Source organism: Sphaeramia orbicularis, chromosome 20, assembly GCF_902148855.1.
Source record: "Sphaeramia orbicularis chromosome 20, fSphaOr1.1, whole genome shotgun sequence".
Classification (NCBI taxonomy): Eukaryota; Metazoa; Chordata; class Actinopteri; order Kurtiformes; family Apogonidae; genus Sphaeramia; species Sphaeramia orbicularis.
In genome coordinates this window covers 33,891,045-33,917,776 of record NC_043976.1, presented here as the reverse complement: position 1 = coordinate 33,917,776, position 26,732 = coordinate 33,891,045, and the positions used below count along the sequence as shown (strand labels likewise).

The 26,732-nt window shown below is 33.8% G+C and overlaps 1 protein-coding gene across 2 annotated transcripts in view; it reads left to right on the top strand.

The window, feature by feature from the left end:
* Window positions 1–26,732, top strand: part of cnksr2a (connector enhancer of kinase suppressor of Ras 2a) — a 151,408-nt gene that overhangs the window by 72,152 nt on the left and 52,524 nt on the right. For both annotated transcript variants that reach the window (XM_030123454.1, XM_030123453.1), the window contains exons 6-11: window positions 5,912–6,031; window positions 7,142–7,201; window positions 10,043–10,111; window positions 15,546–15,692; window positions 26,209–26,321; window positions 26,459–26,613. In XM_030123454.1, coding sequence (XP_029979314.1) covers window positions 5,912–6,031; window positions 7,142–7,201; window positions 10,043–10,111; window positions 15,546–15,692; window positions 26,209–26,321; window positions 26,459–26,613 — 664 coding nt within the window. The remainder of the gene's footprint in view (window positions 1–5,911; window positions 6,032–7,141; window positions 7,202–10,042; window positions 10,112–15,545; window positions 15,693–26,208; window positions 26,322–26,458; window positions 26,614–26,732) is intronic.

Here is a 26,732-nt window from a genome sequence, read left to right as displayed (position 1 = left end):
AAAAAAAAAATTAAGAAGAAGTGACATATACTCCTGTAATGTCAATATTTAACCTATAGAGACCCAGTGCTATTTTTGAGGCAGTTCTCAAATGATCTTTTTCTTTATATTTAACCATTTTTCAGTGATTTATCTCCATTTATGATAATTGATAATTGATTGAATGATGATTTTTTTTTTTGCATTTTTCAGTGTAAATCATGTCTTTTCCTATATTTAATTCACTGATCAAGTAGCTGTTCATGAAAACTCAGTAAATTCAAAGGTTTTTATGTCAGAAACCGAAAAAATGAAGAAAAAGCGATGATTTTTCCATGAAATGTCCCCTTTTTGAAGTGATTTATCACCATTTATTGTAATATTATCCTCTATATTTTGCATATTTCAGTGTAAATCATGTCTTTTCTTATATTTAATTCACTGATCATGTAGATGTTCATGAAAACTCAGTAAATTCAAAGGTTTTTATATCAGAAACAGAAAAAAAAATTAAGAAAAAGTGACATATTATCCTGTAATGTCAATATTTAACCCATAAAGACCCAGTGCTAATTTTGTGGCAGTTCTCAAATGATTTTTTTCTTTATATTTAACCATTTTTAAGTGATTTATCACCATTTATGATAATATTATCCTCTATATTTTACATATTTCAGTGTAAATCATGTCTTTTCCTATATTTAATTCACTGATCATGTAGATGTTCATGAAAACTCAGTAAATTCAAAGGTTTTTATGTCAGAAACAGAAAAAAAAATTAAGAAAAAATGGCATATCCTGTAATGTGAATATTTAACCCATAAAGACCCAGTGCTAATTTTGTGGTAGTTCTCAAATGATTTTTTTTCTATATATTTAACCATTTTTAAGTGATTTATCACCATTTATGATAATATTTTCCTCTATATTTTGCATTTTTCAGTGTAAATCATGTATTTTCCTATATTTAATTCACTGATCATGTAGATGTTCATGAAAACTCAGTAAATTCAAAGGTTTTTATGTCAGAAAGAGAAAAAAATGAAGAAAAAGCGATGATTTTTTTCCATGAAATATCCCCTTTTTGAAGTGATTTATCACCATTTATTGTAATATTATCCTATATACTTTGCATTTTTAAGTGTAAATCATGTATTTTCCTATATTTAATTCACTTATGTATATGTTCATGAAAACTCAGAGTAAATTCAAAGGTTTTTATATCAGAAACAGAAAAAAAAAGAAAAAGTGATGATGTTTTCCTCTAAATGTACTCTTTCTGAAGTAACTGATCATCATATGTTATAATATTATCCTCTATGTTTTGCATTTTTCAGTACAAATCATGTATTTTCCTGTATTGATTCACTGATCATGTGTATGTTCATGTAAATTCCCAGTTTTTTATATCAAAAAAAGAAAAAAACATAAGAAAAAGTGACTTTCAGCAAATATATCAGAACCTAAATGTTAAAACAAGTGTCTCCATCCACTGTTATTTATCAAACTCAATGAGTTTTACTGGTGAATCCATGTTGTAGAAGATGATGGTGTTTCCATGTTCACTATGGAGCCTCTGAACGTCCAAATGGGTCATATCTGATGACCATGAAAAGATGACAAACTGCATTTTACACCAATTATTGACATGGATTGATAGAATTAGTGGATCAACAGGTATTAAACAGTTTAGATCAGTAGATGCTTTTGGTCGACAGTGGATGTTTGGGTCTTTATGGGTTAAATATTCAACAATTACATTTCAATTTAATAGATAATAGATTCACACATACAATCGTGGAAAAAAATTATTAGACCACCCTTGTTTTCTTAAATTTCTTGTCAATTTCAATGCCTGGTACAACTAAAGGTACATTTGTTTGGACAAATATAATGATAACAAAAATAGCTCATAAGAGTTTAATTTCATAGCTGATATCTATCCATTTTCCATGGTTTTCTTGATAAAAACCAAAATCAATTCAGTTCTTACATCAATATCTACGGCATTGTACTGACAAAAAGTGCTTTTAGGCATTCCATGTTTTCTTTTCTGTCTGTTTTAGTCACATGATACACACAGGAGTTAGTACTAGACTGCATAACTATGGTTTTTGATGACTTTTGATGGTCTAATAACTTTTTCTGCAACTGTGCATATACACAGACAGTCATATGAAGTATAAGACAAGTATAAAATGACATAGCAAAGAGAGTGATATATTAAATTAATTACGAAAAACATCTAGAGCACTGGTTTCCAACCTTTTTTGGCTCGTGACCCCATTTTAGCGTCGCAAATTTCAGGCGACCCCAGACATTCAAAATGGAGACTTTTTTTTTTTTTTGCTAAAATTAATTTGTTTTTGATCGCGTAATAGTTTGCTATAATATGTTGTATATAAACATTAATTTTAGACAACATTTAGACTATATAATGTAAATTTGTATTAGTAAGTCTTAATTTTTTTAAAGAAAGTATTAGAAATTTCAGGTGACGCCAGAAATTCAAAACGGACATTTTTTTGGCTAAAATTAATTTGTTTTTGATCGTGTAATAGTTTGCTATAATATGTTGCATACAAACGTTAATTTTAGACAACATTTAGACTATATAATGTAAATTTGTATTAGTAAGTTTTAGTTTTTATTTTTTTTATGAATTATTAGAAATTTCAGGTGACCCCAGAAATTCAAAACAGACATTTTTTTGGCAAAAATTAATTTGTTTTTGATCGCGTAATAGTTTGCTATAATATGTTGCATATAATCGTTAATTTTAGGCAACATTTAGACTATATAATGTAAATTTGTATTAGTAAGTCTTAATTTTCTTAAATAAATTATTAGAAATTTCAGGTGACCCCAGAAATTTAAAACAGACATTTTTTTGGCTAAAATTTATTTGTTTTTGATCGCGTAATAGTTTGCTATACTATGTTGCATACAATTGTTAATTTTAGACAACATTTAGACTATATAATGTAAATTTGTATTAGTAAGTCTTAATTTTTTTTTATAAATTATTAGAAATTTCAGGTGACCCCAGAAATTTAAAACAGACATTTTTTTGGCTAAAATTTATTTGTTTTTGATCGCGTAATAGTTTGCTATACTATGTTGCATACAATTGTTAATTTTAGACAACATTTAGACTATATAATGTAAATTTGTATTCGTAAGTCTTAATTTTTTTTATAAATTATTAGAAATTTCAGGAGACCCCAGAAATTCAAAACAGACATTTTTTTGGCTAAAATTAATTTGTTTTTGATCACGTAATAGTTTGCTATAATATGTTGCATATAATCGTTAATTTTAGGCAACATTTAGACTATATAATGTAAATTTGTATTAGTAAGTCTTAATTTTCTTAAATAAATTATTAGAAATTTCAGGTGACCCCAGAAATTTAAAACAGACATTTTTTTGGCTAAAATTTATTTGTTTTTGATCGCGTAATAGTTTGCTATACTATGTTGCATACAATTGTTAATTTTAGACAACATTTAGACTATATAATGTAAATTTGTATTCGTAAGTCTTAATTTTTTTTTTATAAATTATTAGAAATTTCAGGTGACCCCAGAAATTCAAAACAGACATTTTTTTGGCTAAAATTAATTTGTTTTTGATCGTGTAATAGTTTGCTATAATATGTTGCATATAAACATTAATTTTAGACAACATTTAGACTATATAATGTAAATTTGTATTAGTAAGTTTTAGTTTTTATTTTTTTTATAAATTATTAGAAATTTCAGGTGACCCCAGAAATTCAAAACAGACATTTTTTTGGCTAAAATTAATTCGTTTTTGATCACGTAATAGTTTGCTATAATATGTTGCATATAATCATTAATTTTAGACAACATTTAGACTATATAATGTAAATTTGTATTAGTAAGTCTTAATTTTTTTAAAGAAATTATTAGAAATTTCAGGTGACGCCAGAAATTCAAAACGGACATTTTTTTGGCTAAAATTAATTTGTTTTTGATCGTGTAATAGTTTGCTATAATATGTTGCATACAAACGTTAATTTTAGACAACATTTAGACTATATAATGTAAATTTGTATTAGTAAGTTTTAGTTTTTATTTTTTTTATGAATTATTAGAAATTTCAGGTGACCCCAGAAATTCAAAACAGACATTTTTTTGGCAAAAATTAATTTGTTTTTGATCGCGTAATAGTTTGCTATAATATGTTGCATATAATCGTTAATTTTAGGCAACATTTAGACTATATAATGTAAATTTGTATTAGTAAGTCTTAATTTTCTTAAATAAATTATTAGAAATTTCAGGTGACCCCAGAAATTTAAAACAGACATTTTTTTGGCTAAAATTTATTTGTTTTTGATCGCGTAATAGTTTGCTATACTATGTTGCATACAATTGTTAATTTTAGACAACATTTAGACTATATAATGTAAATTTGTATTCGTAAGTCTTAATTTTTTTTATAAATTATTAGAAATTTCAGAAGACCCCAGAAATTCAAAACAGACATTTTTTTGGCTAAAATTAATTTGTTTTTGATCACGTAATAGTTTGCTATAATATGTTGCATATAATCGTTAATTTTAGGCAACATTTAGACTATATAATGTAAATTTGTATTAGTAAGTCTTAATTTTCTTAAATAAATTATTAGAAATTTCAGGTGACCCCAGAAATTTAAAACAGACATTTTTTTGGCTAAAATTTATTTGTTTTTGATCGCGTAATAGTTTGCTATACTATGTTGCATACAATTGTTAATTTTAGACAACATTTAGACTATATAATGTAAATTTGTGTTCGTAAGTCTTAATTTTTTTTTAATAAATTATTAGAAATTTCAGGTGACCCCAGAAATTCAAAACAGACATTTTTTTGGCTAAAATTAATTTGTTTTTGATCGTGTAATAGTTTGCTATAATATGTTGCATATAAACATTAATTTTAGACAACATTTAGACTATATAATGTAAATTTGTATTAGTAAGTTTTAGTTTTTATTTTTTTTATAAATTATTAGAAATTTCAGGTGACCCCAGAAATTCAAAACAGACATTTTTTTGGCTAAAATTAATTCGTTTTTGATCACGTAATAGTTTGCTATAATATGTTGCATATAATCGTTAATTTTAGACAACATTTAGACTATATAATGTAAATTTGTATTAGTAAGTCTTAATTTTTGTTTTTATAAATTATTAGAAATTTCAGGTGACCCCAGAAATTTAAAACAGACATTTTTTTGGCTAAAATTAATTTGTTTTTGATCGTATAATAGTTTGCTATACTATGTTGCAAATAAATGTTGATTTTAGGCAACATTTAGACTATATAATGTAAATTTGTATTAGTAAGTCTTAATTTTTTTAAAATAAATTATTAGAAATTTCAGGTGACCCCAGAAATTCAAAACAGACATTTTTTTGGCTAAAGTTAATTTGTTTTTGATCGTGTAATAGTTTGCTATGCTATGTTGCAAAGAAATGTTAATTTTAGGCAACATTTAGACTATATAATGTAAATTTTCATTGGTAAGTTTTAATTTTTTTATCAATTACTAGAAATTTCAGGCGACCCCATTTGAATTCCAGACGACCCCATGTGGGTTCCTGACCCCAAGGTTGAAAAACACTGATCTAGAGCCATGTTTCTGCCTCCACTGCATTGAAAATCCCTTCAAAAGTATTCAGTTTGGGCAACTCCTTAAGTTTCAGGTCAGGTCAGGTTTGCGTAATTGATTCCAAGCAGAGGGAACAGCATATCTAAACGCCTTTGGTACGAGCAATCACGTAGCGACACATCCGTGAGACATGAAGCAACATTAGCATTCATCTGGAGTTGTGTTCAGGGCCCCTGACATGAGGTTTGCAGTTGTGTTTTGGCTTCAAACTAACTTCACCTGTCATCACGTATGCTTTGTTCTGCAGTGTAAGACTCTGTCGGAGGTGTGTGAGCACATTGTGTGTGTTTCATCAGACCCGCTGGTTTCTCAGTCAGCCCACCTGGAGCTGGTTCACCTCACCAACATCAAACCCTCCGAAGGCCTGGTAATGACTGTTTCTGCTCTGGTGTTAAGAATCTGGTACCATTTTTGTTTTGTGTTTAACTCTATGTTTATTTTTCAGCTTTTATTGCTGTATAGAAAGTACACAACCATCATTTTTATTTTATTCTACAAGGAAATTATATTAAGGCGCTGTTTTGGACATGAAATCCCATAACTGACAAATCTAACTTTTCTCTGACTGCCTAGCATCTTCCAGAGCTCTTACTGTCTGGCCTTGTGATTGAGGTCAAAGCCTCTGTGATCTCCTCTTAAAACCAGAAAAAACAAAGCAGTTCATTGATAAACTCATTAAATGAAAAAATGAGAGAAGCTCAGGCAACAAAATCATGTCATGTCCATGGTTACAGCATGGATACTACACAATTAAATTACTGCACTGCACCATTTTAATGGTTTTGAACCAATTTAGGCAATTTAAATAAATAAATAAATAAATGAATGAATCAGCAGCAGCAGCATTTAATTAAACTTAAAGTGCCTACACTGGAAAAAAATCCAAATCTTACCAAGTGTATTTTTCTCATTTCTAGTCAAAATATCTCATCACACTTAAAATAAGACATAATCACCTAAAGAGTAACTTTTCAGTGAGATATAAGAACCTATTTTTAGACAATAGATCTTGAAAATCTTATTTCAACAAATCTTACCAAGATAATTTTCTCTTGTTCTATTGGCAGATTTTTTTTTTTTTTTTTTGCTTGAATTAAGCAAAAAAAAAAAAAGTCTTGAATTAAGCAAAAGAAAATCTGCCAATGGAACAACTGAAAATTATCTTGGTAAGATTTCTTGAAATAAGATTTTCATGATCTATTGTCTAAAAATAGGTCCTTATATCTCACTGAAAATTTACTCTTTAGGTGATTATGTCTTATTTTAAGTGTGATGAGATATTTTGACTAGAAATGAAAAAAAATACATTTGGTAAGATTTGGATTTTGCAGTGGAATACAAACATTACGGCATAAACTGCTTTTAATTTCAGTCGAAAGCACTCAAAGACTGAAAGACTTCTACCACTGTATAGTTATGGGTAAGTGAGCGTCTTCCTAAATGTATTTTCTCTAAACTCTGTTTTTCCGTCTTTCAGGGGATGTACATAAAGTCGACCTATGATGGCCTCCATGTGATCACAGGAACTACTGAAGGGGTAAGGGCAGGGGTGGGCGATTAATTTTTCTTTTGGGGCAACATGAGAAACTTTGACAGTTGTTAAGGGCTGGACTAATACACTTGCAGCTCTGCTCAATATGTATATCTATAAAAACAGTAAATGAAACAACAATACAATGAAAATGTGGGACACAGAATACAAGTATTTATTGAATATTCACAAAAACATTTTCGAAAATGTGCAAAACCAGCACCGCATTAACTTTACATGAAAAACAATAAATGTATCCAGCTTTCTCAGTTCTTTTTTTCTTTACATCTGACTTTAGTGAACAAATACTTAAGCCCAATCCCAATTCACACCTTACCCCTACTCCTCTGTTTTGCACGTTCACATGAAGGGGTGGGTGTGTCCTGATTCCTGATTAGTCAGAGGGGAAGGGCTAAGAGGGAGGGCTGTATAGACCTTGAAATGGAGATTTTTCAGGACCACACTACGAATGGAGGAGTATAGAAATTTATAATTTATAATCATAATTCTGTTCGAATCATTGGCAAGATGGAGGTAAACACAGCCAAAAAGTGCAGCAGTGTGATGAAAGAAACACACAAATGTGCGTATTTTCTTCATCAACAACTTAATCATTTGATCAACCATTTAATGCTTTTTCAGTGTGTTATAGATTGCATTTCTGCAGTTTATAGTTGATAGTCGCAAAAAGATGACCAAATCCCATGCAACAGAGACAGTTACAGCTGCTGACAGCATGGGGAATACTTTGAGAAACAAAGTTGTCGCATCTGTATGTAGCAGCATCGATGACTTTGCATGACTTTTTATTATTATTTTCCGGTCAGCATCATCTTAGCATTTTACATCATTTACATGACTTCTATGTATGTAAAGAGAAAGAGGAAAAAAAAAAAAAAAAAAACTCAAAACTTTCTCAAACAGGGGAGTACTGACAGGAATAGTAATAATATTTAGTAAAAATTGTAGTAGTAATAGTAGTAGTAGTAGTTTTGTAATAGTAAAAATTTACATTGAACATTTAGTTGTTTTTTCTCAGCAGGCACTACATCAATTGTTTTGAAACCAAACATATATTGATTTCATAATCATACCTAACACTATTATCCATACCTTTTCATAAACTTTTGCCCATATGAGTAATCAGGAAAGCAAACGTCAAAGAGTGTGTGATTTGCTGAATGCACTCGTCACACCAAAGGAGATTTCAAAAATAGTTGGAGTGTCCATAAAGACTGTTTATAATGTAAAGAAGAGAATGACTATGAGGAAAACTATTACGAGAAAGTCTGGAAGTGGAGGAAGCAACAAAAAACGTACCAAAGCTTTTATTAATGCTCTCAAATCCAAAATCCTAAAGGATCCAACCAAATCCATGAGAAAAATGGCAATTGAACTTGAGGTAGACAACAAGACCGTTAGAAATGCAGTAAAATATGATTTGAAGTTAAAATCTTACACAAGAACACCAAAACACTTGTTGACAACAGCAACAAATCCAACTTTAGCAATTTTTGGGAATCATGTTTATGGCCGCCTTCTAGCCCAGATCTAAACCCTCTGGATTCTGCTATTTGGGGCGTTTTAGAACATGCTACCAATAGAACATCACACAGCAATGTCGACTTTCTTAAAGATACTATTAAAGAAGAATGGGAGAAGCTGTCACCCGAATATTTGAGGAACACTTGCGCAAGTTTCAGGAAGCGTGTGAAGGCAGTTATTGAGAAAGGAGGACACATAGAATAAAAACATTTTCTATTATGTCAGTTTTCCTGTGGCAAATAAATTCTCATGACTTTCAATAAACTAATTGGTCATACACTGTCTTTCAATCCCTGCCTCAAAATATTGTAAATTTTGCTTCCCCACCCTGTATATGTCATCTATAACTTCTATCCAGTCCTCCATTTTTGGTGCATTCTTTTGTAGCCACTTCCTAGTGATGACTTTTTTCCCTGCTACCGACAATATTCTGAATAAATATTTGTCCTGTGAATGTTTTATCCCCTGGTTCTCTTTTCCCAAATATATAGATTCAAATGTGAATGGAAATTGGACTTGTCCCATTTCATAACTCTTGTAGCTCCGTTTCAAAGGGTAGGGCCAAGTGCAATGGCCAAGGGGTAGGGGTAAAGGGGAGGGTCAAGGGGTGAATTTGGATTGGGCCTAAGTATTCCATGTCCTGTTAAAACCTCTGCATTCTGAATCAATTTTTCTGTTTTTGGCGTTAGCTGACGCCTTCCTGGGCTGAAACTGACCGACAAACCAATCAGTGCATATAAGCCTTCTGCTAAGTATGGAAAGTATGTGCAAAAAGTGTTAATTTAGCAGATCCTTCAAAATACAAGCAGTGCCGTTGTATTGTTTGCATCTATTACGATGATGTATATTTGCATTGACTTTTAATTTGTCAATGACCTCATGTGGGCCAGTCAGGGTCAGCTCTCAGGCCGCATTTACCCAGGTCTGGGTAAAGGAGTCACAGTCTCATTTTTCACACATTGATATGCATTTCTACAGCCAGGCAGTTAGCTGTGACATAAATAAACTACCTTCCACAAATACCAATAAACTGGATTTCCCAACCGCTGGGGGGTTAAACCGTATACAGAGTCGATTTGTATTTTGAAAGTCTGCAAACCTGACGTCACTCGGGTCTATAAAAGCATATCGGATTCCATAGGGGCGACTCCAAAACGCCTTACCTCTGCTATATTACGGCTTGTTTAAGTCGGGTTTGTCGTAGAACTTCCACACTAGTGTGCACGGATCAATAAGCTCAGATCAATTCATAGTCGTCAGTATCCTTTCTCTCTCTCTCTCCTCTCGTCTCTGACTCTGCAGTCTCCAGCCGACCGCTGTAAGAAGATCCACGCGGGAGATGAAGTCATTCAAGTCAATCACCAGACTGTGGTGGGGTTTTTACTCCTGTCTGTTTTGTGTTTTCCATGTTATTTGCATTTATGTGTGTGTTGCCAGACCAAATACTCTTGCATGTGTCCGGTATTTGTAAAATACTTGAGGTTTGATGTATTTTCATCGACTGTCAGCGTGATTTTGATAAAAGTTAAGTTAACACCGGTCTGTTTTTACATGTTGTACAAACGTCAATTAATATTGAAAGGGGTTCTATGTAGTATCGATACTGTGAACTTTAACTCTTTCAATGCCATGGGCCGATTAAATCGGCTTTACGAATACAACCTTTAAAGTGCCACGGGCTGATCAGATCGGCTTTGGAGAACACGCCATATTTGTGTACAAACAAACCATCCACCCCCATTTCTTTCTCACATTTCGATGACGTTCTTTCAAATCTTCTTGCAAATTACGATCAATAATGAATCGGCTGCGTCCAGTGCGTTTTGAATCTAAGTAGCAATCGGTCGGATGTTACAGAGCGGTTTTTGATCAAGGAAGAGCTCGCGTTTCGTTTTCTGCTTGGGAAATTTTATGAATGAATTTATGAATGAAATCATATGCAAATTAGATGGCCATTTTGTAGTAATATCGTAAACACAACGATCTGTCAAAACAGTCCCATCTGCTAGAAAATGAGTTCTGATGACGATTCAGACTTCGATTATAAAAACGACGCGGAATACTGAAGAACGGCCAAATTCTGTGGCACTTTTAAGGCTTATTAGCCCCTTAACTGTCTGGCACCAAAAGAGTTAAACAGCAGGGAAGTCATGGAGCAGAACACACTTATGTCTACCAAAACCACCAACAAACCAAGGCTATGATTCCACTGATCCATACATCTGTTAGGGTATCATCAAGTTCTCTTCTTCAAACTAAAACTCATAGCCACCGATTTTATCAGTCGCTCAAAATAACACTGTCTTATAATCTTAACATGCTGCATTAGCTGATAGTTTACATTTTAGCTCTGTTAGCTTAGCACAGGGCTGTCCAACCCTGGTCCTGGAGAGCCACAGTCCTGCATGTTTCAGATGTTTCCCTCTTCCAGTCCACCTGACGGTCATTATCAGGCTTCTGCACAGCTTCATGATAGGCTGATCATTTGAGTCAGGTGTGCTGGAAGAGGGATCCATCTGAAACATGCAGGATTGTGGCTCTCCAGGACCAGGGTTGGACACCCCTGGCTTAGCACTATTAGCTTAGCTTTGTTTTTAGACAGAAAACAGCCACAGTAAAACCACAAATCACCTCTTTTTTCTGTACAGTTTCGCCACGTTTCCATTACATGGTACCGACTTGACTCGGCCTTTTTGCATTTCCATTGCATAAAAGAACCTTGAGTCCGGTACCCGGTACTATTTTTTTAGTACTTGCTCGGCCGAGGTTCCAAAACGGGTGAAGAGATACTAAAATGTGACGTGTAAATACTGCAGACCACTGATTGGTCATAGAGTTGTCTCTGTGTCATTGTGTCATCAATGTGAGACCTAACATTTTTTAAAAACAGATTCAGAAGTTTACAGTAAATATACTGGTTGGATAATCCATGATGACAGCCCACAAAATGACGAAAACAAAACAAAAAAAAAAGCAAAATATCATCCCATCGACATCCTCCATTGTGTGCATGTATCGCGTTGTTGTTGTTCTTCTCTTCCTCTTTGTTTTTACTCAAGTTACATGCAGCGTCACTATGATGATTAGGCACTCTGAACTTTGTAGTATCCTGTAATGGAAGCAGTCTCCAGGAATAGTACCTGGTACCATATAGTGGAAAGCCAGCATTTAAGATAAGATAAGATGACACTTTATTGATCCCACCTTGGAGAAATTTCACAGTTGATAGTAGCAACATACAACACACCAGTACAAGAGAAAGACAGGTAGAAAAAAAAAAAAACACAAGTGAGAGTGAAAATATAAAGGAAAACAAGAAATTTGGTATTTATATAAATATTTATTTAAATAGAGAATTAGAATTAAACATTCTTAAAATTTTACATTTAAATGGTATTTATATATTTTCATTATTTACATGATTTACATTGTGGTGTTACATTTGTGTTGTCAATATCTGAACTAAAGATCTGATTGAAATCGTCCAAACAAGGTCAGAACTGTCACAGTTTAGTCTGAATGGATCAACAAATGGCAACTTAGCAAAGATCATAACATCACATAATAACTTTGTTCATAAGCCTCATAATCAAACTCACCCATCGTGTAGAATAAACGCTGCGATTTCCAATCAAACTCCATTCTTTTCATTTAGAGCTGTGTCCAGTGGAGAAAACAACAACAGTGCTTTTAGGTTTTTATCACTTTCACCAACTTTAAAAGTTGTTTCTCAGTGGTTCTCATCCCATCTGGTCACTTTGGAATGCTTTGGTCATAGGCCCTGTGGTGTTAGTTTTTGTCACCAGGGGAGACCGGCAGAGTGACTCACTACCCCCTCTAGTGGTCACATAAATACTTCAGGCTGTTGGTATGAATAGGTTCAGTTTATGTCGGTACAATCCAATACATTGTCGTCTTTGGCAAAACTTCAGAGCTCAGAGTTGTTATTGTGTTTTATCGTTTTGATTTCATTTATTTATTTATTTCGAACATGAAAAAAAAAAAAAAAAAAAAAAAATTAAAACAAAATAAAACATTCAAATGGACAGAATCTATCTCCAGGCACATACAAGTCTGAATTTTGCATGGTCGAAAAGGAGTAGGAAGAAGTATGAACTTATTTAATCCTACCTCTCATTGTTAATTATGTATCATGTACGTGTTTTATGTTGTTTGGACTTTGTATGGCTGCTACCTTGGCCAGGTTTCCCTTGCAAAACTTCCCGGTTAGATAAAGGTAAAATAAATAAATGAATAAATAAATAAATAAATCGTCTAAACACTAAACCACAGGTGTCAAACATGCGGCCCGGGGGCCAAAACCAGCCCGCCAAAGTTTCCAATCCGGCCCGCGGGATGAATTTGCAAAGTGCAAGTTAGACCATCAAACTCAAAAATAATATCATAATTACCTATAAGTAATGACAACACAATTTTTTTCTTTGATTTAGTGCAAAAAATATAAAATTATGAAAATATTTACATTAAGAAACTATCCTTTAATAATAAAATGTGAATAATGTAAACAAATATGAATAACCTGAAATATCTAAAGAAAATTAAGTGCAATTATAGATTAAGTGCATAATATTGATAAAATTGTTCTTATATTTCTTAACAAATTTTATTTTTCCAGGTTATTCACATCCTTTTTCTTTGGATAGTTTGTAAATGTAAATATTGGCATAATTGAATGTTATTTTTTGCACTAAAACAATTTGGAGTTCTCATTATTTATTGGTTATCACGCTATTATTTTACTGGTCTGGCCCACTGCAGATTAAATTGGACTGAATGTGGCCCCCTGAAGAAAATGAGTTTGACACCCCTGCACTAAACTGATAATCTGACAGTGGAAATATTACATAGAACCCATTTAAAATCTTTGGAAAAGATGTAAATACTAACTTTAAAAGTAATAATATCACCATGTTTTTGTCATCTGGTATTCGCACTATTAAACCAACTGGTCAAAATGAGAGTTTAAGTAAGTTTAATGTTATAAAAGGGTGACGCTTTCTGTTTACATCAGGGGTGTCAAACTCATGTCAGCCCAACATGAGCTGAAGTGGGCCGGGTCATTAAAACAATAACAGAATAATTCATAAATAATAAATTATTTAAATTTTAATTAATAAATAATAAATAATTCCAAAATTCGTTTGTCTAACTTCTGTGTTGTAAAGTGAAATTATATAATCAAAATGTTTACATTTACAAACTAACCTTTAAAAAAATTAAAAACATGAACAACCATGAACAAAATGAAATTTATTAAGAAAAAAAGTGCAGTTTTAATAATTTATGCCATTATTTGGCCTCAGCTTCTCATTTTCACATGTTCATTACAGCTTACAGTGGATCTACAAATACACAAAACATTTAATAACAGGCAGAATATTAGTACAATTACACTGAATTCTCTTAAGACATTTCAGGTTGTTCACATTTTTTTGTTAAAGACTAGTCTGTAAATGTAAACATTTTTGAGTAATTTTACGTTTTTCTACAGGGTGGGGAAGCAAAATTTACAATGAACATTTAGTTGTTTTTTCTCAGCAGGCACTACGTCAATTGTTTTGAAACCAAACATATATTGATGTCATAATCATACCTAACACTATTATCCATACCTTTTCAGAAAATTTTGCCCATATGAGTAATCAGGAAAGCAAACGTCAAAGAGTGTGTGATTTGCTGAATGCACTCGTCACACCAAAGGAGATTTCAAAAATAGTTGGAGTGTCCATAAAGACTGTTTATAATGGAAAGAAGAGAATGACTATGAGCAAAACTATTCCAAGAAAGTCTGGAAGATACTATTAAAGAAGAATGGGAGAAGTTGTCACCCGAATATTTGAGGAACACTTGCGCAAGTTTCAGGAAGTGTGTGAAGGCAGTTATTGAGAAAGAAGGAGGACACATAGAATAAAAACATTTTCTATGATGTCAATTTTCTTGTGGCAAATAAATTCTCATGACTTTCAATAAACTAATTGGTCATACACTGTCTTTCAATCCCAGCCTCAAAATATTGTAAATTTTGCTTCCCCACCCTGTACACAAAAACAAATAAAAATTTGTGGTTTTCATTATGTATAGTTTATTATGATAGTATTTTACTGGTCTGACCCACTTTAGATCGAACTGACCTTTATTTTAACATCCTTGATTGTTAATGTCTTCGGTGTGATTTTTGCATTTCATTAATTCATCCCAGGGGCCGGATTGGACCTTTCGGTGGGCCGGATTTGGCCCCCGGGCCACATGTTTGACACCCCTGGTTTACATGTATATTCCATGCAGTGCCCTTTCAGTTCGTTTCATACCTCTGATCCATTCATTAAATGTGTTTTTAGACCAAATGTTTAATTAGAAGAAATCTTCCCACAAAGCATAGATGACTAAATAGTCATCTGTCAAAGTGAGAGAGAGCCTCGAACAACAACAACAAAGTTCCAGCCATTTTTAGTTTTGTCTGTTGTTTGTTCGCAGATCTCTCCAAACAAGTAATGCTGGCTTCTTTGTTTTGTGGCTAAATATGTTGGGTATATCAAGATGAGGAACATTTGTTTTCAAATTGAGGGCAGGTTACATCATATGAAAGCTCTATAGATAGACTTACCACCTCCACACCCACTTGCCTTTGCACAGAAGGCTCAACAAGCTCAATCCAATCACGACGTGGACAGAATTCAAGCTGCACAGAAAAGCTGGATTCTCATCTGCTTTGTAATTACATTCTTAATTGTCCAGATGATCCTGATCAGTGTCTGCCCTGACCCTCGTCCTCTCCGGTCTACAGGTGGGCTGGCAGTTGCGTAACTTGGTGGGCTCGCTCCGGGCCGATAAAGGCGTCGTGTCCCTGACCCTGAAGAAGCGTCCGCAGAGCACTCTGAGTTCCGCCCCTGCTCTGCTGAAGAACATGCGTTGGAAACCCCTGGCTCTGCAGGTGGGACTCGCTCTACCTTTTATAGACTTTATTAAAACACTGCACTGGCCCACATAATTCCCCACAGAATACTCTCTCCCTTTACGGCCTCAGCCAAAGCGTGTAATTAGGTCAGGGTACTGTGGCTCAGCATGGTTTTGTTTGCCAGCTAAAACTCGCTGGAATGAATGGGAAGGGAAAATTGATGACACCCTCCACCCACATTCCCAGTGCTACTGCAAATTGTGAAATGTATCCCCCTCATTAACGCTGATTATCTACACAGTCGGGAGTAAACACGGAGAAAACAACATTTTTCCTCCTGCCCTTCATCACTGTGTTTGTGTGACCACATCAGCCCTCGACACCCTCCCCGGGGATTCACATTTGTCACATCGTTGGGATTTTATTAGAGAAAATTGCTGAAATCTAGATGGAATCGAATGAATAACACAAGTTGAGCACACTCGAAATGTCACCAAGCATACCTGATGAATGCACAACTGCAGCTAGGAAAGCACTCGGAGAGCGCAGACCTCCGCCAAGCGCAAAAATTCCCCACATAATCGGTGATACAAATCCTACATTTATTTTTTAAAATAAAATCCGCCTTCTGGATCAGATCCGGATCAGCCTTTGAAATGTGATAGAGGACCCCACTGTCAATTCCTGAGTGAAATTTCATGAGTTTTGGTCAATAATTAAGCGAGATATTGGGAAACGAAAATTTTGGCCCCATTTACCACAATGTTAACGAAAATTTCAAAGTGATCCAGAATCCAGGATTTCTTCCGGATCACCCCCAAAAGTTAATCATTTCTTCCTTATCCCATTTCCAACAAACCCTGAAAATTTCATCAAAATCTGTCCATAACTTTTTGAGTTATGTTGCACACTAACGGACAGACAAACAGACAAACAAACAAACAAACCCTGGCAAAAACATAACCTCCTTGGCGGAGGTGATGAATGTTTGGGACATAATTTTACCTTTCACTTTAATCTTCTTTCCCAAACAACCTCCACTTATTTTTTAGTGTTGTGCAAGTTGCTTCCAAACTGTAATACATTACAGATTACTTGTTACTGTTATTTAAAAGTAACTCCTTACCTTACAATTTTACTGTCTAAGAATTGTAATGCGTGACATGAGTCCTGCATTACTTTTGAGTTACATACAGACTCTCGTCATAAATAGCCCCCCGAAAAAGTCAAATAATAACCCCCCCCAATACAAGAGATACGAGAGCCTTGGGACGCATAAATTTGTGCCCCGGAGTACATGTAGATGGGTAGCTCAGCAAGTAACGCTACAATCCGTGTATTGTTCGTTCTTTTCATATTCAATTGCGGAATCAGTGACATCTTTTAAATCACTTCTTAAACAGTAAGATTCCATCATGAAAATGTTTACATCTACGAACTGTACTTGAACATCGCATGAACAGCTTGAATAAATATAAACACCCTGAAAATTCTTCAGAAAAATAAGGTTATTCACATTTTTTGTAAAAGGCAGGTCGGTAAATATAAACACGTTTGTGTAATTTAACTTTTTTTACACTAAAACAAAGAGAAAAATTACCAGTTTTTATTATTTAAAGGTTTTTATGGTGTATTTTACTGGTCTGACCTATTTTAGATTGAACTGACCTAAAATGATTTTAATATCCTTGATTGTCAATATCTTCGGTGTAATTTTTGCACTTCACAAATTCATCCCATGGGCCGGATTGGACCCTTTGGTGGGCCGGTTTTGGCCCCCGGGCTGTATGTTTGACAGCAAAAAGTAATCTGTTACTGTAATGCATTACTTTTGTAACCTGTTACTCCCAACACTGCTTATTTTGGGTGTTTCTTAAATCTGTCTGATCTTAAATTTGTCTGATCTAACACAAGCCGCCTTGAACAGTACGGAGTAAAATATTACTGAAAATTAATTTGTAATGTCTTACACTATTGTGTTACAGCAAAAAGTAGTCTGTTACTGTAATGCATTACTTTTGTAACTGTCATTTTTGGGTGTTTCTTAAATCTGTCTGATCTGCTATGTGTTATTTCTAGTTCATTATTTATGGCTGAAATATATCCCAAATATATTCCAGCTTGGTGTCTCAAATGTTACTCCCAGTGTTATGATGATGCCAGTGTAATGGTCTAACTCCCACTAACAAGGCCCAGCAAAAAGTAATCTGTTACTCTAATGCATTACTTTTGTAATCTGTTACTCCCAACGCTGCTTATTTTGGGTGTTTCTTAAATCTGTCTGATCTTAAATTTGTCTGATGTAACACAAGCCGCTTTGAACAGTACTGTGTAAAATATTACTGAAAATGCATTAATAATGCATTACACTATTGTGTCACAGCAAAAAGTAATCTGTTACTGTCATGCATTACTTTTGTAACTCTTATTTTTTGGTGTTTCTTAAATCTGTCTGATCTGCTGTGTGTTATTTCTGGTTCATTATACATGGCTGAAATATATTCCAGATCAGCTTGGTGTCTCAAATGTTACTCCCAGTGTTATGATGATGCCAGTGTAATGGTCTAACTCCCACTAACAAGGCCCAGCAAAAAGTAATCAGTTACTCTAATGCATTACTTTTGTAACTTGTTACTCCCAACACTGCTTATTTTGGGTGTTTCTTAAATCTGTCTGATCTTAAATTTGTGTGATCTAACTCAATCTGCCTTGAACGTGTACTGAGTAAAGTATTACTGAATATTCATTAGTAATGCCTTACACTATTGCATTACAGCAAAAAATAATCTGTTACTGTAATGCATTACTTTTGTAACTTATTTTTTGGTGTTTCTTAAATCTGTCTGATCTGCTATGTGTTATTTCTAGTTCATTATATATTGCTGAAATATATTCCAGATCAGCTTGGTGTCTCAAATGTTACTCCCAGTGTTATGATGATGCCAGTGTAATGGTCTAACTCCCACTAACAAGGCCCAGCAAAAAGTAATCTGTTACTCTAATGCATTACTTTTGTAATCTGTTACTCCCAACGCTGCTTATTTTGGGTGTTTCTTAAATCTGTCTGATCTTAAATTTGTCTGATCTAACACAAGCCACTTTGAACAGTACGGAGTAAAATATTACTGACAATTCATTAATAATGCATTACACTATTGCGTCACAGCAAAAAGTAATCTGTTACTGTAATGCATTACTTTTGTAACTTATTTTTGGGTGTTTCTTAAATCTGTCTGATCTGCTATGTGTTATTTCTAGTTCATTATACATGGCTGAAATATATTCCAGATCAGCTTGGTGTCTCAAATGTTACTCCCAGTGTTATGATGATGCCAGTGTAATGGTCTAACTCCCACTAACAAGGCCCAACAAAAAGTAATCAGTTACTCTAATGCATTACTTTTGTAACTTGTTACTCCCAACACTGCTTATTTTGGGTGTTTCTTAAATCTGTCTGATCTTCTTAAATTTGTGTGATCTAACTCAATCTACCTTGAACATGTACTGAGTGAAATATTACTGAAAATTCATTAGTAATGCCTTACACTATTGCATTACAGCAAAAAGTAATCTGTTACTGTAATGCATTACTTTTGTAACTCTTATTCTTTGGTGTTTCTTAAATCTGTCTGATCTGCTATGTGTTATTTCTAGTTCATTATACATGGCTGAAATATATTCCAGATCAGCTTGGTGTCTCAAATGTTACTCCCAGTGTTATGATGATGCCAGTGTAATGGTCTAACTCCCACTAGCAAGGCCCAGCAAAAAGTAATCAGTTACTCTAATGCATTACTTTTGTAACTTGTTACTCCCAACACTGCTTATTTTGGGTGTTTCTTAAATCTGTCTGATCTTCTTAAATTTGTGTGATCTAACTCAATCTACCTTGAACATGTACTGAGTGAAATATTACTGAAAATTCATTAGTAATGCCTTACACTATTGCATTACAGCAAAAAGTAATCTGTTACTGTAATGTATTACTTTTGTAACTCTTATTTTTTACTCTTATTTTTTGGTGTTTCTTAAATCTGTCTGATCTGCTATGTGTTATTTCTAGTTCATTATACATAGCTGAAATATATTCCAGATCAGCTTGGTGTCTCAAATGTTACTCCCAGTGTTATGATGATGCCAGTGTAATGGTGTAACTCCCACTAACAAGGCCCAAGAAAAAGTAATCTGTTACTCTAATGCATTACTTTTGTAATCTGTTACTCCCAACGCTGCTTATTTTGGGTGTTTCTTAAATCTGTCTGATCTTAAATTTGTCTGATGTAAGACAAGCCACTTTGAACAGTACGGAGTAAAATATTACTGACAATTCATTAATAATGCATTACACTATTGCGTCACAGCAAAAAGTAATCTGTTACTGTAATGCATTACTTTTGTAACTCTTATTTTTGGGTGTTTCTTAAATCTGTCTGATCTGCTATGTGTTATTTCTGGTTCATTATACATAGCTGAAATATATTCCAGATCAGCTTGGTGTCTCAAATGTTACTCCCAGTGTTATGATGATGCCAGTGTAATGGTCTAACTCCCACTAACAAGGCCCAAGAAAAAGTAATCTGTTACTCTAATGCATTACTTTTGTAACCTGTTACTCTCAACACTGCTTATTTTGGGTGTTTCTTAAATCTGTCTGATCTTAAATTTGTCTGATCTAACTCAATCTGCCTTGAACATGTACTGAGTAAAATATTACTGAATATTCATTAGTAATGCGTTACACTATTGCGTCACAGCAAAAAGTAATCTGTTACTGTAATGCATTACTTTTGTAACTCTTATTTTTGGGTGTTTCTTAAATCTGTCTGATCTGCTGTGTGTTATTTCTAGTTCATTATATATGGCTGAAATATATTCCAGATCAGCTTGGTGTCTCAAATGTTACTCCCAGTGTTATGATGATGCCAGTGTAATGGTCTAACTCCCACTAACAAGGCCCAAGAAAAAGTAATCTGTTACTCTAATGCATTACTTTTGTAATCTGTTACTCCCAACACTGCTTATTTTGGGTGTTACGTAAATCTGTCTGATCTTAAATTTGTCTGATCTAACTCAATCTGCCTTGAACAGTACTGAGTCAAATATTACTGAATATTCATTAGTAATGCCTTACACTATTGCATTACAGCAAAAAGTAATCTGTTACTGTAATGCATTACTTTTGTAACTCTTATTCTTTGGTGTTTCTTAAATCTGTCTGATCTGCTATGTGTTATTTCTGGTTCATTATACATAGCTGAAATATATTCCAGATCAGCTTGGTGTCTCAAATGTTACTCCCAGTGTTATGATGATGCCAGTGTAATGGTCTAACTCCCACTAGCAAGGCCCAGCAAAAAGTAATCAGTTACTCTAATGCATTACTTTTGTAACTTGTTACTCCCAACACTGCTTATTTTGGGTGTTTCTTAAATCTGTCTGATCTTCTTAAATTTGTCTGATCTAACTCAATCTACCTTGAACATGTACTGAGTGAAATATTACTGAAAATTCATTAGTAATGCCTTACACTATTGCATTACAGCAAAAAGTAATCTGTTACTGTAATGTATTACTTTTGTAACTCTTATTTTTTACTCTTATTTTTTGGTGTTTCTTAAATCTGTCTGATCTGCTATGTGTTATTTCTAGTTCATTATACATGGCTGAAATATATTCCAGATCAGCTTGGTGTCTCAAATGTTACTCCCAGTGTTATGATGATGCCAGTGTAATGGTGTAACTCCCACTAACAAGGTCCAACACTTCCTGGGGTTATCTTGCAGTAAACTTTTCCAAGGCATGAAAATGTTTCCCTGTAATGAGGTTGTAGAGAAACAAAGCCTTCGCAGGATCCCCACGGCAGAGGTGCTGTGTCTGCTACGTCTGTGCCAGGCATATGATATCAGTTTTTATCTGAAAACACACCTATAGATCTCATTTCCTGCGCAAACAAAACAAATAAGCAAACTGTTTTACAAAACCTTATGCTTATAAAGTTGATAACATTTTACCCTGTACTCCGTCTGACTCCAGCCACTGCACGATTCTAAAAATGTCTACAAAGTCACAAACAAAGTGTGGAAATCAGCGTCTGAATCTGCGGTTGTGGATCTGAAACAAGAGTAGTTCAGAAACACGAGACACATGCAGAACTGAAAGGTTACGTTTGAGGTTGTGCACTGGTTTTACTGCCTGAGAAAAGCTGGTGTAAAACTTTAACCCTATAAAACCATTTGTGTCATATATGCCGCATGAGGTTCTGACACCTCGATCTTATCAACATGATCAATACTTTCCTTAAAGCTGCGTATGACTTTCATTACATATTTTTCATCAAATCTGTAAACCCGAGTCATAGCTTAAGTATCACGAATCCATTCATCTTGAAATTGTTCACAGTGAGGAAAGAGATTCAGGTGTGTAATCACAGAAAGACTTACGGATTCGTGATACTATGGCTATGACTCAGGTTTTACAGATCTGATGAAAAATTGGTGAAGAAAGTCATACGCAGCTTTAAAATCATGTTGTATATTAGGGGTGTCAAACTCATTTTGGTTCAGGGGGCATATTCAGCCCAATTTGATCTCAAGCAGGCCAAACCAGTAAAATAATGATTTAATAACCTATAAATAATGACAAATCCATGTTTTTCATTTTATTTTAGTATAAAAAAAAACCAATTAGGTTATGAAAATATTTACGTTTTACAAAAAGGATGTGAATAACCTGAAAAAACAGAAATTTCATTTGAAAAATTACTGCAATTTTTACAATATTATGCCTCGACGTATTATTTATACATGTACATTTACACACAACGTTACATAAACATTTGGTAACAGGCAGAATATTGTAAAAATTTTGGAGTTTGGAACTAAAATTTGAACAATTTCTACAATATTACATCTCTTATTATTATTAACACAACTCCAGATCACAGTGGATCCATAAATGCACAAAACATTTAGTCGCAGGCAGAATATTGTTAAAATTGCACATTTAAGGTGGTTTATCTTTGTTTTTATTTATGTATTTATTTGCATTTTATTGTGAAAGAATAGTTTTGTAAATGTAAATATTTTCACAGTGTAATGTTATTTTTTTCACTTAAATTTTTTCCACATAATTTTTCACAAAGAAAATTTGTCGTCATTATTTCTGGGTTATTGTGTTGTTATATTTACTGGAGATCACATTGGTCTGTAGGTGGAACCTGAACCAAAAGGATTTGGACAGCCTGGACTGTTCAGGTTCATTTTTGCACTTTCATCCCGCGGGCCAGAATGGAACCTTTGGCGGGCCAGATTTGGCCCCTGGGCCGCATGTTTGACACCTGTGTTGTATATGATTTAACATGTGTTTTCTGCCTCCTGGTGGATTATCATCCCACCGCAACCAGTGGAAGGGCTTTTTTTTGTGGCCTTTTTCAATATGGATACTATCATTAAATCATCGACACACAGGAAAGTTACTGGTAATTTTCAAAAAGTTATGTTAAAAAGAACATTTATATACCATACCATACCAACTTTATTTATAAAGCACTTTAAGAACTTTACAGCTGGCCGAAGTGCCGTACACAAATCATAAGACAAGGAAATAAATAAGGAAGTAAAAACAGTGATAACACACGGTGCAAAGCGGGCTAAGAACAACAAAAAACAACCATCATAAAAACAAAGACAAATTAAAATCTGATAAAAACAGCATAGGAAATAAAAAAAAAAAAAAAAAAAAATCATCTCACTCATTGATATAGTTACTTCATGTACTGAAACAATGTGTAGTTACTTGATAATTTTTTATTTATTTATTTTTTCAGTGATAGTTAACAAGACAATGTAGACAGAAAAACAACAACAACACATAAGCAAAGGGAAAATCAAACAAACAAACCAAAAACAACAACAATGACAGAGTATTGACAGACAAAAACGACAACATCATATTACAATGAAAAAGATCATAAATGTAAATAGCAACTAAACAATATAGCTTGGTTAGGGGTGATAAGGAAAAGGGGAAGAGGGGGGTGTGAATGAAAGTGTGAGAGAGAGAGGGGGAAGTGAGGGGGAAAATAATAATTGTTGTAATAATACAAAAATATATAATAATAATACCAGTAGTCTAATTTATTACTTGGTAACTGATTATTTATAGTATGGTTAAGTTGTGTTAAAAATATGTGTATCAGATTTGATACTGTAGATATGAGATGCTTTATAAAAACGCCCAAGGTTTCAAATGTGATATAAAAATGTATAATGAGCAAAATAATATTGGATATTGTTTAAAGGTCTAATGAACATCTCAGTTCCAAAAAAATTGAATTTTGTGGCTAATTTTTGATGGGTCAGATTCTACAGTATTAATATCTGTTGAGGTGTGTGTTATATTTACAATATTTTTGCCACTTTTTCTCGCTATGATACAGTCTTTTCCCACTTAATTCAGTCAGAGTCCATCGACTGAAAGAGCAAAGATGCAGCTTGTGGTGTTGTGTTTCTCTGTTGTTTTAATATTTTCATTTTAGCCTCTAACCAACAATTAAATTAATCATCGAAGCAGGAGTTTTATGGGATAAAGTCACATGGTCCAAAACAGGGCAGTGAAATTGATAAAATGAGGTTTGGCACAGTCTAAGGGTAGGAGAACTAAATATGTCAGATTGGAAGCAATGATTTTCTTATTTCCTCATGTTGTATTGTGCTAAATGTCTTTTTAACATAATTGTACATTTTTTTCATGTCTTTATTATATCCACTGTTGATGCATTTTGTTGCAATTCACCCTGTAAAACCTGAACTATTAAATCATTGACAGAAAATTCTAGTTTTTTGAAAATGAAGCCTTATTGGTCCTTCTGAACAACCAGAAATATATATTTTCAAATATCAATTTCAATGTATGAGTTTCAATTTTGCATCATATTTGATACATTGGGTCTCAATGTTCAAATATAAAAATTTTTGAACAAACAAAAACATAATATTACGCAAAGTTGTACCTCCTTCCTCAATAATGACAGTCTTGTAGTGTCACTGGAAATGCCTCTGGTGAATGAATACCTCCCCCCTGGTGGATTATCTGTGTATTGCATGTATCTAATTGTATACATCAGGTTTTTCAAGAAAAAAATCACACTGATCATGTAGAGGCTTCAAAACTCATGTATCAAATATGAAACGTTTGGCGTTATAGGGTTCATGAGGAAGGAGGCAGAACTTTGTGTTATATTATGTTTTTGTTTATTCAAAAATTTTAATATTTGAGAATTGAGACCCGATGTATGAAGTATGATACAAAATTGAAACTCATTCATGGAAATTGATATTTGAAAAACTTTTTTTTTTTGGTTGTTCAGAAGGACCAATAAAGGCTCTGATTTCAAATAACTGGAATTTTCTGTCAATGATTAAAGGTTTTACAGGGATATGAATAAAAAATGCAGGGAACTGTAAGTGTTATATGGCAAAATTGGTTACAAACTTGCAAATTAATGATAGCCAGAATGTGCTTATTGTAGCACTTTAGGTAGTTAAAAGTTTTCAGTGCTGGGAAACTATTATTATATAATCTAACACAAACATGTCTAACAAATTGGTAATTCCTTCTGAAAATTGCCAAAGTTCTGCCTCCTTCCTCATTAATGACAGTCTTGTGGTGTCACTGGAAAGACCTCTGGTGAACAAATTCCTCCCTCCTGGTGGATTATCTGTGTATTGCATATATCTAATTGTATACATCAGGTTTTTCAAGAAAAAAAAAAATCCCACTGATCATGTCAAGGGCTTCAAAACTCATTTATCAAATATGAAACATTTGATGTTATAGGGTTCATGAGGAAGGAGGCAGAACTTTGTGTTATATTATGTTTTTGTTTATTCAAAAATTTTAATATTTGAGAATTGAGACCCGATGTATGAAGTATGATACAAAATTGAAACTCATTCATGGAAATTGATATTTGAAAAACATTTTTTTTTTGGTTGTTCAGAAGGACCAATAAAGGCTCCGATTTCACATAACTGCAATTTTCTGTCAAAAATTTAAGGTTTTACAGGGATATGAATAAAAAATGCAGGGAACTGTAAGTGTTATATGGCAAAATTGGTTACAAACTTGCAAATTAATGATAGCCAGAATGTGCTTATTGTAGCACTTTAGGTAGTTAAAAGTTTTCAGTGCTGGGAAACTATTATTATATAATCTAACACAAACATGTCTAACAAATTAGTAATTCCTTCTGAAAATTGCCAAAGTTCTGCCTCCTTCCTCATTAATGACAGTCTTGTGGTGTCACTGGAAAGGCCTCTGGTGAACAAATTCCTCCCTCCTGGTGGATTATCTGTGTATTGCATGTATCTAATTGTATACATCAGGTTTTTCAAGAAAAAAAAAAAATCCCACTGATCATGTAGAGGGCTTCAAAACTCATGTATCAAATATGATGCATTTGGCGTTATAGGGTTAAGTCGTATATTTCCATTTACAGCTCACGAAACATGTAATGTCATGTTAATTGTTTCAACTACCTCTATATTTTCAGCCAACCAGAAGCCCTGGCAGTAGTTCAGCCACACCCTCAGGAACACCCACCAAGAGCTCCGCCCTTCAAGACCTGTACATTCCCCCTCCGCCTGCAGAGCCATACACACCCAGGTAAGCGTCTCTGAGCGTTTAATTGGCTCTTTTGACACAAACAACACAAACTAACATGAAAGCAAATTGCAAGTGGGGAGCGAAGATCTTTGACGTACATTTGTTTGATGGGAAATCTGCCTCTGCTGTTGCCATAGAGACGAGACAGGAGCCTTGTCTGGAGACGAGGTATCTCGTAACCACGGTGGCGTCAGCATTGCTAAGCGCTCTGAGTCACCGAACTCCTTCCTGGATCAAGAGTCTTGCCGGCGAGAAGAGGAGGAGCCTGTTTACTGCACCACGCCTACATATGGTACGCCGTTAGGAGACGAGTGTGTGACGGAGAGAAAAATAGGGGTATTGAGTTCAGTCTCATTCAACTGTGTGGAAGCACTTAAAAAAAAAAAAAAAAAAAAAAAAACAACCATGAGG